At 40.0% G+C, this 13,898-nt stretch overlaps 1 protein-coding gene across 2 annotated transcripts in view; it reads left to right on the top strand.

The window, feature by feature from the left end:
* Positions 1-13,898, top strand: part of LOC144662169 (uncharacterized) — a 54,286-nt gene that overhangs the window by 38,188 nt on the left and 2,200 nt on the right. For both annotated transcript variants that reach the window (XM_078522933.1, XM_078522925.1), the window contains exons 35-50: positions 194-621; positions 1,211-1,342; positions 1,689-1,724; positions 2,009-2,341; positions 3,371-3,400; positions 3,538-3,879; positions 4,506-4,838; positions 5,336-5,729; positions 6,247-6,674; positions 7,032-7,148; positions 7,728-8,121; positions 8,819-9,243; positions 9,829-10,128; positions 10,908-10,951; positions 11,630-11,724; positions 12,126-12,488. In XM_078522933.1, coding sequence (XP_078379059.1) covers positions 194-621; positions 1,211-1,342; positions 1,689-1,724; positions 2,009-2,341; positions 3,371-3,400; positions 3,538-3,879; positions 4,506-4,838; positions 5,336-5,729; positions 6,247-6,674; positions 7,032-7,148; positions 7,728-8,121; positions 8,819-9,243; positions 9,829-10,128; positions 10,908-10,951; positions 11,630-11,724; positions 12,126-12,488 — 4,194 coding nt within the window. The remainder of the gene's footprint in view (positions 1-193; positions 622-1,210; positions 1,343-1,688; positions 1,725-2,008; positions 2,342-3,370; positions 3,401-3,537; positions 3,880-4,505; positions 4,839-5,335; positions 5,730-6,246; positions 6,675-7,031; positions 7,149-7,727; positions 8,122-8,818; positions 9,244-9,828; positions 10,129-10,907; positions 10,952-11,629; positions 11,725-12,125; positions 12,489-13,898) is intronic.

The raw sequence follows: 13,898 nt of genomic DNA on the forward strand, positions 1-13,898 counted from the left end.
GTATACTTCATATTCTCTTGGTTCCGTACAACGACTTTGCATGTGCCTTGTTGAGCGTGGCACATGGTTCATTTCAGAGCACCCCGCTGCGGAACATCAAGAATTGACCTTCGTTTCCTACGTTCGTCAAAGCTGATCTAAATGTGTTCAGGTGGAAAAGAGGGTAACGATATTATATTTTATTTTATTCAAGGTACATGTTCTGGACAGACTATGGATTTGATTTTCCAAGAATAGAACGAGCAGATCTAACGGGTGACAATCGAATGATTGTGGTTACGTTTGGATATGACTGGTGGTATCAATTCTTCCCCATAAGCGTGGTCATTGACTATGAGCATGATCCCGAGCGCATTTTCTGGATAGATCGTATCGATAATTACATCGATTACGCAGACTTAAATGGAAACAACAAGACAAATTTGGAATACATCAACGAGAACATACATCCAGTCGATTTGGCATTATATGGTGACACTCTATACTGGGCGGACAGGAACAGTCACAGCATTCAGTGGTTTAACACAACGCAGTCTTTAGGAATGCATTTTAACTTCGGTCATCTCACAGATGACTATCTGACAGGTGTCGTGGTGTCTGACAAGTCAAGGCAACCAGTTGGTAAATAGCTTTGAATTAAAGCATGTCGTTTTCTGTATATGTTAGACAATGTAAACTCTATAGGTTTGTTTTCTGGGCTCATCCAGGCCAAAAATATCGAAGACACATAAGGAGTTAACTATTGAATAGGAATCGATAGTGTAAAATAAATGTTGTTTACTAATGGATGCGTGACAGTGGACGACTGCAAATCTTTTTGCTATTTTTGTTACTAGTACTACACACAGTATATGTAGTTAACTAGTTGTCCTAGGGGTGTGTTGGCCTCGCATATATAAGTGCCTGGGGCTACTTCATGAAATTATAAAATTTTATATCAGTAACATCTGCAAAATTGTTAATGACGGCAATTCAGAGCCAAATGCATTCTTCTCTGACAATTTTTGTTCCTGTCATTGTTTGTTTTCTAAGTGTCATTTAGTTTAAGAAGTGTGCAGCGATCACCCTCGTCACTTGGGAATCCCCCAATCCCAGGGGAATATTGTGCACAATCTTAGTATAGTCACAAACAACAAACACTGCCCGAGGTAAATGTAAGTTTGTATGGGACTCCTGATTCCTGTGACTAACACGAATCTTTTCTTTTAAGTTTCGCCTTCGCCGTGTTGCATTAATAACGGCGGGTGCAGCCATCTCTGCTTATTGGCTCCCGGTGGAGGAAGCAAGTGCGCATGTCCAAATGGAGTGGAATTATTACCTGGAAATAAGACTTGCAGTAACGGTAATAAGCCATTTAAATCTCTTGAACGTATTTGACCCCGCCAAAAGGGATTGGAAACTGTAGGACGGTATCTCGCTCTTCTAACTTTGTCATCTCATCTAGAGGGGCTGTGGGAAGCTTACAAACTACATTTAGTCTGTTTGGCTGCGTGCGGTAGAAACATGAAAGCTAACAAACGTCGATACTCATTGTTGCACTTAAAGCCTTGTTGTATCCTCCTTCCCAAATTGTTGTATCCTCCTTCCCAAATTAGAAAATTTCCAAATATGAGTCTGAATTCTTACCTTACCTTTAAATAATTACGTGCATAATTTTACTAATAGACTGTTCTTTTCCTTTTTTTCAGCGACCCAACCAAAACCGCCACCACCACCTGTACCAGGTAAACAATTTATGTTTTCTTCTTGTATGTAAGCAATTCAAAACGAGTAGAGGGGAATCACCAGTGATTTACTCAGAACAGTTATCTTATGATGCACAACTGGATGCAGAAAATTGCACTTTATTCCACGCGTTAGAAAAGAAGACAATACCCTGGCCTGGCGTTAAGCTTTAATCGGATAAAAGCCGTATATGGAATAAAAAAATATAATAGACTATTATTACCGGTAGTCAAGTTTTCACTTCTGACTAACTTTCTTACCCACATTTGATATGTTTTTGCAGATCTGAAAGTGCGTCTTAGTGGTTCGAACTCGTCGAATGAGGGCCGTGTTGAAGTGTATTACCTTGGGAGGTGGGGAACAGTCTGCAATGATCACTGGGGTATAAGAGAAGCTTCAGTTCTCTGTAAAATGCTCAACTTTTCCGGAGCCAGCCGAGTGGATTACTTCGGTCCAGGAAATGAATCATTTCCCATTTGGATGGATAATGTCAAGTGTCGTGGCGATGAGCAAAGCATCGCTGCTTGTCGTCACAGAGGATGGGACAATCATGATTGTAGCCATTTTGAAGACGCAGGAGTTGTGTGCAGAAATAATTCCATTCCACCAACTGAAGGTAAATATTTCCCTTGACAAATATTATTTCAAGAAGGAATGGCGGATCCAAAGGTGTTCAAAGGGCTGTACGAAGTAACATTGAGCCCTTTCGTTCTCGAAAAACGAGGGACAGTGAAAGTGAGCCTTTTGTCGTTTCACAGAGGACGTGGGTAGGGCGATATATTTTTTGCTCTTTTGGTCTTATATTTTTAAGGCATTTTAATGCCTTAAAAGGGGGAAGAGCAGCGCTCACATTCTTCACAACAATCTCAAGGAGTTTCTTAGTTACATTCTTAACATCGACTTGCTTGTTTGTTTGCGAGTTTGCAAGGGTTGACTGATCTGCATTTGTTTAAGTACAGTAAATACTTACTACTTACTCCTCTTCGTGCATGGGTGCACATAAGGCCTCAACCAGATAGCGCCATTGGCTACGGTCGGCCGCTGCTCGATCGAGGTGGCCCCGTGCCCATTCATTGTCTCTCATTTCTCTTAGTATAGTAAATAACAAGGTTATAATTATATTTTTGACTGATTATCCTTATATTATCCCTCTTTGCGACGAGATGTTTACCATGATCTTTGTGCACGACATCCTTGTTTCATTTTGGTGCTTCTGATCATACCAATAATCGAATTTCCTATGAGGATAAAATTTTAACCGATGACCTTCCAGATACCCTTGGACGTTCATGAGCACTAAGCTATGGGAGTGTCGCGTGGGAACGAAGGTCATAAACTTCAGATATGTCCAGGATTGAACGCAAATGTGATGCACGTTCCTCATGACAGGCATCACAAAGTGTCCTCATTAATAAAAGTTCACCAAAACACACCAAAATCTGTCAAATATGAAGTGATATGGAATTGTCAAAGAACACAGTCAAACATGAAGTACTCATTAAACAATACTTGTGTTCAATCCTGGACATAAGTGGTAAACTTGGTTCTTATGTCACATATAAGGGCATGTTTACGACCTTTTCACTGTAACATTTCGATAGCATGGTCAGTTCTTAGCTTATTTTCTATTTTATTTCTATTTAAGGCCCGACTTTAGCACCAGGACCGCATCCAGGTGAGTTAACACCGAAGAAATTAAATATTTTTTTTCTCTTACAAATATCTATTTCGTTTACCAGAAGAAGAACTAAAAACATTTTTTGCAAATAATTAAAGACTTTAAAACCGTCATCTTTTTGCATTTTCATATAGAGTTAAAGGTTCATCTGCGTTCTGGAACGACGTCAAATCAAGGACGAGTGGAACTGTATCTTAATGGTACATGGGGAACGATTTGTGACGACTACTGGGGAATCGAGGAAGCAAACGTCATTTGTCGCATGCTGAATTTCACAGAAGGTGCCTGGAGTACACACTGTTGTGGCTGGTACGACGGATTCACTGCACCGAACCAAATTTGGCTTGACGATGTCCACTGTGTCGGCGATGAACTCAGCATCGCAGAGTGTCGTCACGGCGGATGGGGAAGTCACAACTGTAGGCATAGTGAAGATGTGGGAGTAGTCTGCAAATATACACCAGTAACAGCGCCAGGTAAAATATTTCGACAGTTAAAGGAGACTGCAAAGCTTCATAGGTCCTATGTATTTACCTGGAAATAAACACAACCAGTAAAAATGCCAATTGAAAATTCACGGAAACATGTAAGAGAATGCAGCAAGGCCCTCTTAACCAAACAAAACGAAGCAACAAGATCGTTATTTTACTATTATAATAATAATGATAATACATTTTTATAGCGCATTTTTCATATGTTTATGTTCAGATGCGCTTTACACATACTGTAATTTTACTACACAATTGCAAAGGCCAGATCGACCACATCACCCGGAGCTTCGTGTCCTTCTCTTTGCGAATAGTGCGTGGGTTCTTAAACGTCCCCTGTTATAAGAGTAAAGATACAGGAGACGGGACCTATGGTTTTAATTATCGTCCTTTTCTGAGAAGACTAGAATGTCTATCTAACCATTTGCCGATGTAATTACAAAAGCAGCGCATTCTCCTCAGTTGTTTTAAGACCCTGAGTGTTGGTCCGGTCTGGGGTTTGAACCCACAACCTACCGCACAGCAGCCCTGCGCTCTACCAACTGAGCTAACCAGGCGCTTTACCAACTGAGCTATTGGCATTGTAATATTTATTGCATTTTATCCTTTTTCAGGTCAAAAATTGAGACTGGCAGATGGAATAAGAGGAGGCGAAGGTAGAGTAGAGATATTTCACGATGGACATTGGGGTACAGTTTGTGACGACTTTTGGGACATAAAGGATGCACAAGTCGTGTGTAACCAACTCGGGTATCCTGAAGCCATTGCTGCTCCCAAAAATGCACTTTTTGGTGAAGGAAATGGTCACATATGGCTGAGCGATGTTCACTGTGAGGGGAATGAAAGTTCCATTGAAGATTGTGAGCACGCAGCATGGAATGCAAACCAATACTGTTTCCACTTCGAAGATGCATCAGTCATTTGTTCGAATGAGACTGGAAGTTTGGGTGAGTACTTGGATTGTATCTGGTCATTCAAATCAAAGCTATTTGGCAGTTCCTTAATACGTGGTTCTGTTTGTTGCTTCAAATTTTGCATGTCATGCCATTATACACCCTTTTGACTAAAAATAAGTAGGAAAATGAATAGAAACCAACATAATTGCTAAAAAAATCACGGTTGGTTGAGATTAGGATCATCCCTTAACTGGCAGGTGGACTAAAGAAACTCCACTTGTATTTGCATTTGTATTTTCAAAATAGGAGATCTTTTTTAAAATAATCATTATTACGGTTTTCCTCATTAAAATGCAACCGAGGTCTCCATTATGTACTATAAATCAAAGGCAAAATTTTTTGCCCTTACAACTTGGTGCTGAAAAATTCCAAGCATCGATCCTGAAAATCTTTAACCCTTCTATCACCTGGGTGGGGGGGCATTGCCTTAAAGCTATCGTTAGGACACAACTGAAATGATATGAATTATTATTTAAATATTATTGCAGACGCAGACGATTTCTTGTTGTTTTGCGAAAGTGGTCGTAAACTGTGCTACTTCATCCCTCTGCCCCTGGCGTCTCCAGCACAGATAATTCCACTGAAGATTGCAATCGATTCCACCCCAGCGGGGATATCCTACGATCCAATAGAGAAAAGAATTTACTGGACGGATCTTTCTGGTAGCATAAATCGAGCTTTCCTGCATAATAGTTCACAAGAAACAGTAGTGAGAGGTATTAGTTATCCAATGGGTATTGAAGTAGATGTTATTGGAAGGACCATCTACGTCGCCGACTATTATATTAATAACATCCGAGTTGCATCTCTTGACGGCGTTAATCAAGCTGTTCTTGTTGATGTGCAGTATCCACAAGGGATCGCTTTGGATAGTATTTCTGGGTAAGACTTATTCAAATATTAAATGAAGATCATTTATATATTGATATTGTCGATCTATCGAAGAAACACTGGCAGAGCCAATATCCCCATAAACGGAACCAGACGACCCAGTTAATTAAGTTTTTATTATATTGCCCTTTTTTCATTACAGATAAATAAAGTATTTTTAGACAGATTTCGTAATAGTGACATACTGATAGATGTGAAAGGACTATTTTCTGTGAAAGGACTATTTTCTTTGATCTGAGCCATATTCAGTTTCCTGTTGTATAAAATGTAGTAACGCCCTTCGGCCTAATGTTCTTCCGTGAAAGGTTTGTTTGAGAAGTCACTGTACTTGAAAATTTTGAGCTCCTTATTGAACCAATCACAGTGTTCTTTTTTACTGTGGTTCAATTTCCAAATACAACAATAGTTAACACTGGCGCATTGCTGAAAGTGTAGCAGCTTCCACAGAACGCTTTTGAATTAACGTAATCAGATTGGACTCTATTGGTTTTGTTTTTGTAATACCCAGGTACATATATTATTCATCGGTTGGAGACAGCCTACAAATATACCGAGCGGATATGGATGGCACAAACCAAATGATCCTGGCAAATTTGTCCTTCGTTGGAGATGATACGTTTGTTGACCTGGTTCTCGATAAGTCTAACAACCGTCTATACTTTTCTGACCAAACCAATGAAGTGATACGGTATATTGACCTGGGAAGTCCAGATCTGGAGATCCACACTCTGCTTTCTGGAAACCTTCACAAACCATCAAGTCTAGCGATGTTGAACGGCATACTATACTGGACTGCTCCTGGCGACGGATCATTTTCAGGAGCCGTCTTCAAAGCAAACGTAACAGGTAACAGCGTTTCGGCTGAAACGGTGGCTGACAGCTTTGGGCGACCAAAAGGAATATACGCGTACAACTCAATGGCAACTCAAATACCAGGTAACTAAGCATCAGGCAAAACGCATACTTGTAGGAAATTAGGGCAATTTGAAAATATTGCTACACTTTAGGTCTGAAGTCCTGTTAACTTTATCTGGTGGTTTGGCATCTCTATTTCAATCTTAAAATCAGATTCCTAGTTATTCCTTGTTTTAATGAGCAAGTGATTGCTCTCTGTACAGTAAGCTGTGGCCGTTCGTTATATTGTAAGGGTCGATGATGATGATGATGATGATGATGATGATGATGATGATGATGATGATGATGATGATGATGAAATTCAAACCCGAACGTTAGCCAAGGTTTTGCTCAGTGAAAGATTGTCTGAATGACTATGACTTTTGACTCTTTTTTCAGTGCAATCTCCATGTCAGAATAATAACGGTGGATGTGCTCAGCTCTGCGTCTTGAAACCCAATGGCCGAACTTGCATGTGCGGAGCTGGAATGAAGACTGCTGAAGATGGAATATCATGTAAGCATCTTTAATATTAAACATATATCAAAGTTTTCAAACAAATTGTAAATGCAGCTAAAGACATAGTCTTTTACAATCTTTTGATGGAGAAGCCACTGAGATAGTTATTGGTTATGGTGCTCACTTCCGTGAGTACCGCATCCCATAACGACCCTGGCACGGACCTGGAACTCTTGATCCGGAAGCCAACCCACTCAACAACAACAACAACAACAACAACAACAACAATCTTTTTTTCGGCCCAGAAGAGTTACAATAAATAAATACATGCAAGAGGAAAAAAAAAAAAAAAAGAAAAATAAATAATAAAGTAACGAAAATAGGCGGAAAAAAAAAAAAAAAAAAAAAAATCCTAAGATCACCGTGTCTTTCAACTGCTACTCTTTGCCGCAATCGATAATTGTCTTCAATGGCCAAAGCATAGAGAGTGGCAACATAAACGGGAAATGCGCATCTCTACAAAGCAAACGGGTTCTCTCCTACAAATGCGCTTTTTATATTCTGTTTGTTAGTAGGATTTGTTTCGAAGGATTGCTATCTTCTTAAACAAAGTAACTGTCGTGGTTTTGCTTGCAGGCACCCTTAGCGACGTCATCATTGTTACCGATATCGATCACGACAAAATATACTTCTCAGATCTATCAGAAAACCTCCTCAATCCCCTGCCGTTTTCGAATATCGAGCGTCCAACTGGTGTGGCATTTGATCCATTCGAAGATCGCATGTATTGGACTGATCCTACACATGGTATTGTCGCCCGCGCTAAAATCGATGGCACGAACCAGGAAACCATCCGTTTCAATGTCACAGCCATGGGTATCGATTTGGATCTTGTGGGAGGAAATGTTTACTGGATAAACAGTGGTAACAGGACAGTCGAAGTTTCGAAGTTGAATGGAGAGTATTGGAAGGTGCTCGTGTCTAATCTGTCTTCAGCGCCTGTAGACATTGCTTTGGATACAACCAGAGGGTAAGAATAGAACTCGCTTTGTTACAGCCTAAGTTTGCCATTAAAATTTGGTATAGAGATTCATCAAGTTTTAATTTGTGCTGACAAATAAACTTGTACAGCAATATTCGTTGTCATACCAGCACGCCATAAATTCCACAAGATATCCCATTACAAAACCCAGTACCTTGATGACAGTTTCAGTACATAAAGGACGAAGGATAACCCGAATAAGTTCACAATTCAGACCACAAATGAAGATCTTGATAAATAAATTGTAATATTTCGGTATAAGCTATAACATCATCGGACTAATAAAATTAACATACAAGCTAGATCTTAAATGCCACGTTATGTACCACGATGTATGCCTCGCTCCAAAAACCAGTCAACGTACGAGTTTTCAACTGGGTTGTGTTATTCCTATAACCAAATTTAGCGTTTTGGTACGCTTTGAAAGTCGCCAGAAAGTATGGTCTTCTCGACTAGCTTGTGGATAAAGGATATCAATCATATCCTTATTGAGTGCAACGTCATTTTCGATTCTGAATGGTTAGTGTCGGTATTATTGAGAATGGATAGGTCAACATTTTCTCCTGACCAGTTGAGTAAAAGCTTTATTATCATTGCAGTATTAATTATTCCCTTCAAAACTGCAAAATGTTGTGAAAAACAAAACACATTTTCTACATTTATCTGTTATCTGTTCATCTTTCAGGTTTATGTATTGGTCGGCTGAAGGAGTTATTGAAGGAGCACAAATGGATGGATCAAACCGAAGTCCAGTGGCTGACTTGGGAGAGACCTGGTACGGGGCCCCTGTCGATGCCAAAGGCCTAACAGTGGATGTAGAAATGAATCGAATCTATTTTGTGAGCTACGAAGAATATTCTCTTTTCTACGTTGATCTCGATTCTGCAAACCGCACTGTCCAGACACTGATTCAAAACTTCTGGCTTTTCCTTGGCCCATTTGGAGTTGCTGTCGATGACCAATACGTGTACTGGACTGAATACATAGCTTTTGGATATGTATTTCGGACAAATAAGACAGCATCTGATGATGATAATACTGAGGTTGTACTTCATGGGACGTATAACCCCCGAGGAATTGCAGTTAAAAAAGGCAACCCTACCCGAGACAGTGAGTAGTAACTTTTTAATCCTTAGTTAAGTTTCTCATATGCACTCTTTCATTCAGGACACAGTACCAACAATGCCAATTGCGGGATGGAAAGATAGGATTAAATGAGCTTTATCACTAAGCTTTACCAAGAGCATAATATGCTCCTGAAATATGCTCCTGACCTAACTAGTTAGATACATGCTATTGTCGACGGTTAGTTCAACAGAATGGAATTTAGCATTGTTTATGTAAAGCCTTCGTTCGAGCCTAGTTGCCCATCAGGTCGGAGATTATTCCGGTTTCCGTAGCATGAAGCGACTAGGAGTATTTCTACTCACCTCTGGATGGGATCCTTATTTTAATTAATGAATTTTTTGTAAATAGTGTGTGACAGTGAAAACTATTTGTAAATAGTGTGAAATAATAAACTCTGAATCTGAAATCTGAATCTGTAAGTCCGTCGCAGGACCGTTCGATCCGGAGTCCAGCGCACTAACCATTAGGCCACCGCGCCTCTCATAATTAGCACTGTTTAGTAGATATTATAATTAATGGCTGACCTAACATCCACTGTTTAAACGCAATTATTTTTCTCTTCTTTAGATGATCATCCGTGCCGTACCAGCAACGGTGATTGCACTCATCTCTGTCTGACGATTCCCTCTGGGTATACGTGTGGCTGCCCGACGGTTGTAGATGATGGACAAGATTGTTCAACATCACCAATTACTACACCACCACCAACCCAACCAACTACACCAACGACCGTACCAACCACTGTCCCTGTTGACTACTGCACGCCTGATCCCTGTCAGAATGGAGCGACGTGTACAATGCTTGGTACTGGATACAAATGCGACTGTCAGGGGTACTATGGTGGTGTCAACTGTTCCGTAGACATATGTAAGTTTGATTTTGTACTTTCAGATTGTAGTCTGGGAGCAAGTGTACTCCGGTGTGAATTTTTTGCTGAAAGCAAATTCACTAGTCTAGAAATGTTAATTGGGACCTAGTAGACATGAAAAGTTTTGGTGGCAACTTTGCAGCTTGTTCAGACGAATGGAGGCTCGAAATTCTGACACATGAATACCAGCTGCTGGATTGTCATTTATAGTGCCGTCTGGGGGCGGCGGCGAACTTGGTCATTTCATCAATTGATTTTTACTGGATTTTTATTTAATTAGTTGTCACGTGACCTTGTAGCATGGAAACGACGCTTGAATAGAACGAAATAACAGCAAGGTAACGCAAATGCAAAAAACGCCTCACATTGATGTTTTATGTCACCAGTGTGAACAACATAACAAAATGACATATATAGTTGGAACATAATGACATAAGCATAACGACATAAGGAAAGAACTGAACTTTTCTTTATGTCGTGATGTCCATGTCGTTATGTTGTTATGTCCCTATTGTGAACCAGGCCTACTCAGACCAATTAACGATGGACAAAAAATGTTTTCTGCAAAATGATACAGGCAACCATGTTACACGTAGCCGCCATTGCCTGCAGGATCGCGTTAGCTAAATCAGGTGACATTCCAACCAGCTCCAAAATTCTCTTACTAAAATGGTCGAATCTTGGAGGATTTCGAATCGTGATGCCTTTCTGCTCATTCTGAGCGTTATATGTACTCCAGTGCCTGATCATGGTTAATTTTTATTATTATCCTTTGCAGCGACTGAAGTGGTCGAGCTGATTCTTGAAATTTCTTTGGAAGAGGTAAGGCATTTTATAACAACATTTAGTTTGCATTTCTTCATATGTAATTGACCCTATGATTGTAACCGACTCTCAGCTTGTTCGCCCGGTCACTATAGGGCGTTTTTAAATATTGTCACGGCAGGCACAATAGTGTTCCTAGACAGTGAAATTTCCTTCCTGTGAGAATTTTTTTTTTCTTAATCCTATTGTTTGCCCTGGTGTCTCCAACATGGCCACCGTAACACTCTATAACATGCCCTAGTTAGTTCTTAAATAAATGATTGTCTTGCGTACAGATCAGTCATTTTAAGTGCTTATTGTACACGTATGGCAACAAACAAAAAAGATAATTGCTATCATTGCAGCAAACCCGATGTTCAAGTGACGTTCAGTACATTGACATGATTGTGCCCTTTTCACGACATACTGTTCTCATTTTTCACAATATAATTTAACGTTGATGCGATGTAACCTCGGGCAATGTAGTTGTTTCTATCCGTCATTGCTGGCATCCAATGTTGAACGTTGTAGTGGCAAGCTGCTGTTAAGCGTAAAACGAGCTAATGTCTCTCCACAGGATATATAATCGAGTTAAATTCGATACAACCTGACCAAGAAACAAGTAGTTATAATAAGACCAAGTCGAGCTCTGCCACCCTTAAACACTTTTTACTTTCATTTTTTTTTTTTTTTTAGTTCAACATAACAGAATTCATTAACAGCATTGTGGAAGCACTCAATGAAGAATGTGCGTTAAATCCTCTGGCGCCAGAATGCTCAACTGGTGAAAGGTTAGAGTATTTCCCACTTACTTACGAAGTTACAAACTTTTCTGCATATCTACCTACCTACCAACCTTCCTATCTACCTACATGCCTGCCTACCTATTTACTTACCTACCTCCCTACCTACTTGCCTTCCAACCTACCTACCTACCTACCTACCTACCTACCTACCTACCTCCCCCCTACCTACCTACCTACCTACCTACCTACCTACCTACCTAACTACCTACCTACCTACCTACCTACCTACCTACCTACCTACCTACCTACCTACCTACCTACCTACCCACCTACTTACCTGCCTGCCTACCTACCTACTTGCCTTCCTACCTGCCTTCCAACCTACCTACTTACCTTACTTCCTAGTCATATTAATTTATTTTGGGTATTTTTTCTTACTATATTAGCACTGAATCCATCGTCAAACGCGCTGTACAAGGAGGTCCTTATACTCCTGACGACATCTACTTGCCAACGGATCCAAAAGAGGTCGATGGTGGAGTCCAGGTTGAGTATGCTGTGGTTAAAACTTCAACGGATGGTGAACCTGTGGTGGTGCCGAGTACATTCGTCGCTGAAGTGACCGAGAAGAAAGCTGCCGAGATTGGACGTAAACTTGGAGGAAATGTTAAGTCCGTAAGGCAAAAACCAGTTGAAAAACCTACCGCTGCACCACAAACCGGAAAATCAAGTGGAGGATTAATTGCTGGAGTTGTAGTAGCTGTGGGATTAGTCGTCATTATTGCTGCCTTTACTGTCTGGTATTTCAGGTAAGAACGTATCTGGCTTCTCGTTTCTGCGCAGAATTTTAAACGCATTCATACCTCGTGAATTTTGTAAACTTGAACAGGCAAAAACAAAATCGATATCTTGCGGTTTAGAATTTTCTTATATCATTTCGAGGTCAAGTGCACAAGAAATCTGAAGAAATCAAGTGATACCGCATTTTTAAAGTGCGCGTTACGGAGGGGTGATACTTTTCGGCATTTTGGTGGATACATGCCACTCTTCTTTATTTCATACTAAAATATACGATTCTCCTTACCCAATTTCAGTCCTACCCAAGACTCCTTTCTGTTCCTGTGAAACAAAGGAGCGCATTTCAAATAAAATAGCTATTCAGCTCACAGTCATTTCTCTATCTCGTATTTACGTTTAAAAATTAATTCTGCTGATAGAAATAAATAGATTTGTTGTGCAATTATTCCTTATTTGAAAATTAATTAACAACTTAATATTTAAAAAAACAGCCGGCGAACTAAATGTCTCCTTTCTACAGTATTATTCAAAATCATATCCCCTTTCAAACGAAAAAGGAAAAAATATATTCACCTCATTTCGGACCAATTGTAGTTGGCCGTAACTTCCGTAATTAAGTAAAGTTGTAACTGATATTTAGGGCTTCAAACTTAGGCCCCGTCCACACTGACCCGGGTAAATTTAAAAACGCATCTTTTTTTCTCCAGTTAGGCCAACCGTCCACACTGAAACGGCGTTCTCGGTCACCAAAAACGGAGCTTTTCAAAAACGCTCACCAATGAGCGTTTGGACTTGGAGCGTGAAATAGTGTATTTTTATATTTTATTGTAAATAATTTTAGAGGGCCACTGGTTTGTTAGTATTTTTTATGTTATTTTAGTGCTCCCCTTGTTAAATAAAGACTTTACTTTTACTTTTACTTACTAATGAAGCGTATCGTTTTCAAATTTACCCGGTTTAATGTGGACGGAGAACATTTTACGCGGCGTTTTCAAATTTCTCCGTTTTCACATTTACCCGGGTCAGTGTGGACGGGGCCTTAGTATTGGTTGGTAAGAATTTCAGGAATGTAAGTATTCTAGTTGTGATGGGCATTTGAGCATATCCAAGTGCGCGTGGAATTTGGGCACTGCAAATTCAATATTATTATTTTATTCAGTATTATTTACTCAGTTCGATATCAAATCTGGTGTTTGACATTTTCCAACTGCAGACAAAGAGAATATTTAACATCTATTCACCGAAGTGGAGGTGGCTAGTGGTGGATTTTTACCGAGCGTCAAAGCGGCGCGGCCAATATCCATCACTAGCCACCAACAGGTGAATAGTTGTTTTAGTATATACTCAAACAGTGAGATAATATTGCCCGAAAGGATGAATTTTGATCAGTTTATTCCGTTAACGAGTGTAGTTTTCCCGCG

This window comes from Oculina patagonica, chromosome 1 (assembly GCF_052425735.1).
Source record: "Oculina patagonica isolate OP01 chromosome 1, crgOcupat, whole genome shotgun sequence".
Taxonomy (NCBI): domain Eukaryota; kingdom Metazoa; phylum Cnidaria; class Anthozoa; order Scleractinia; family Oculinidae; genus Oculina; species Oculina patagonica.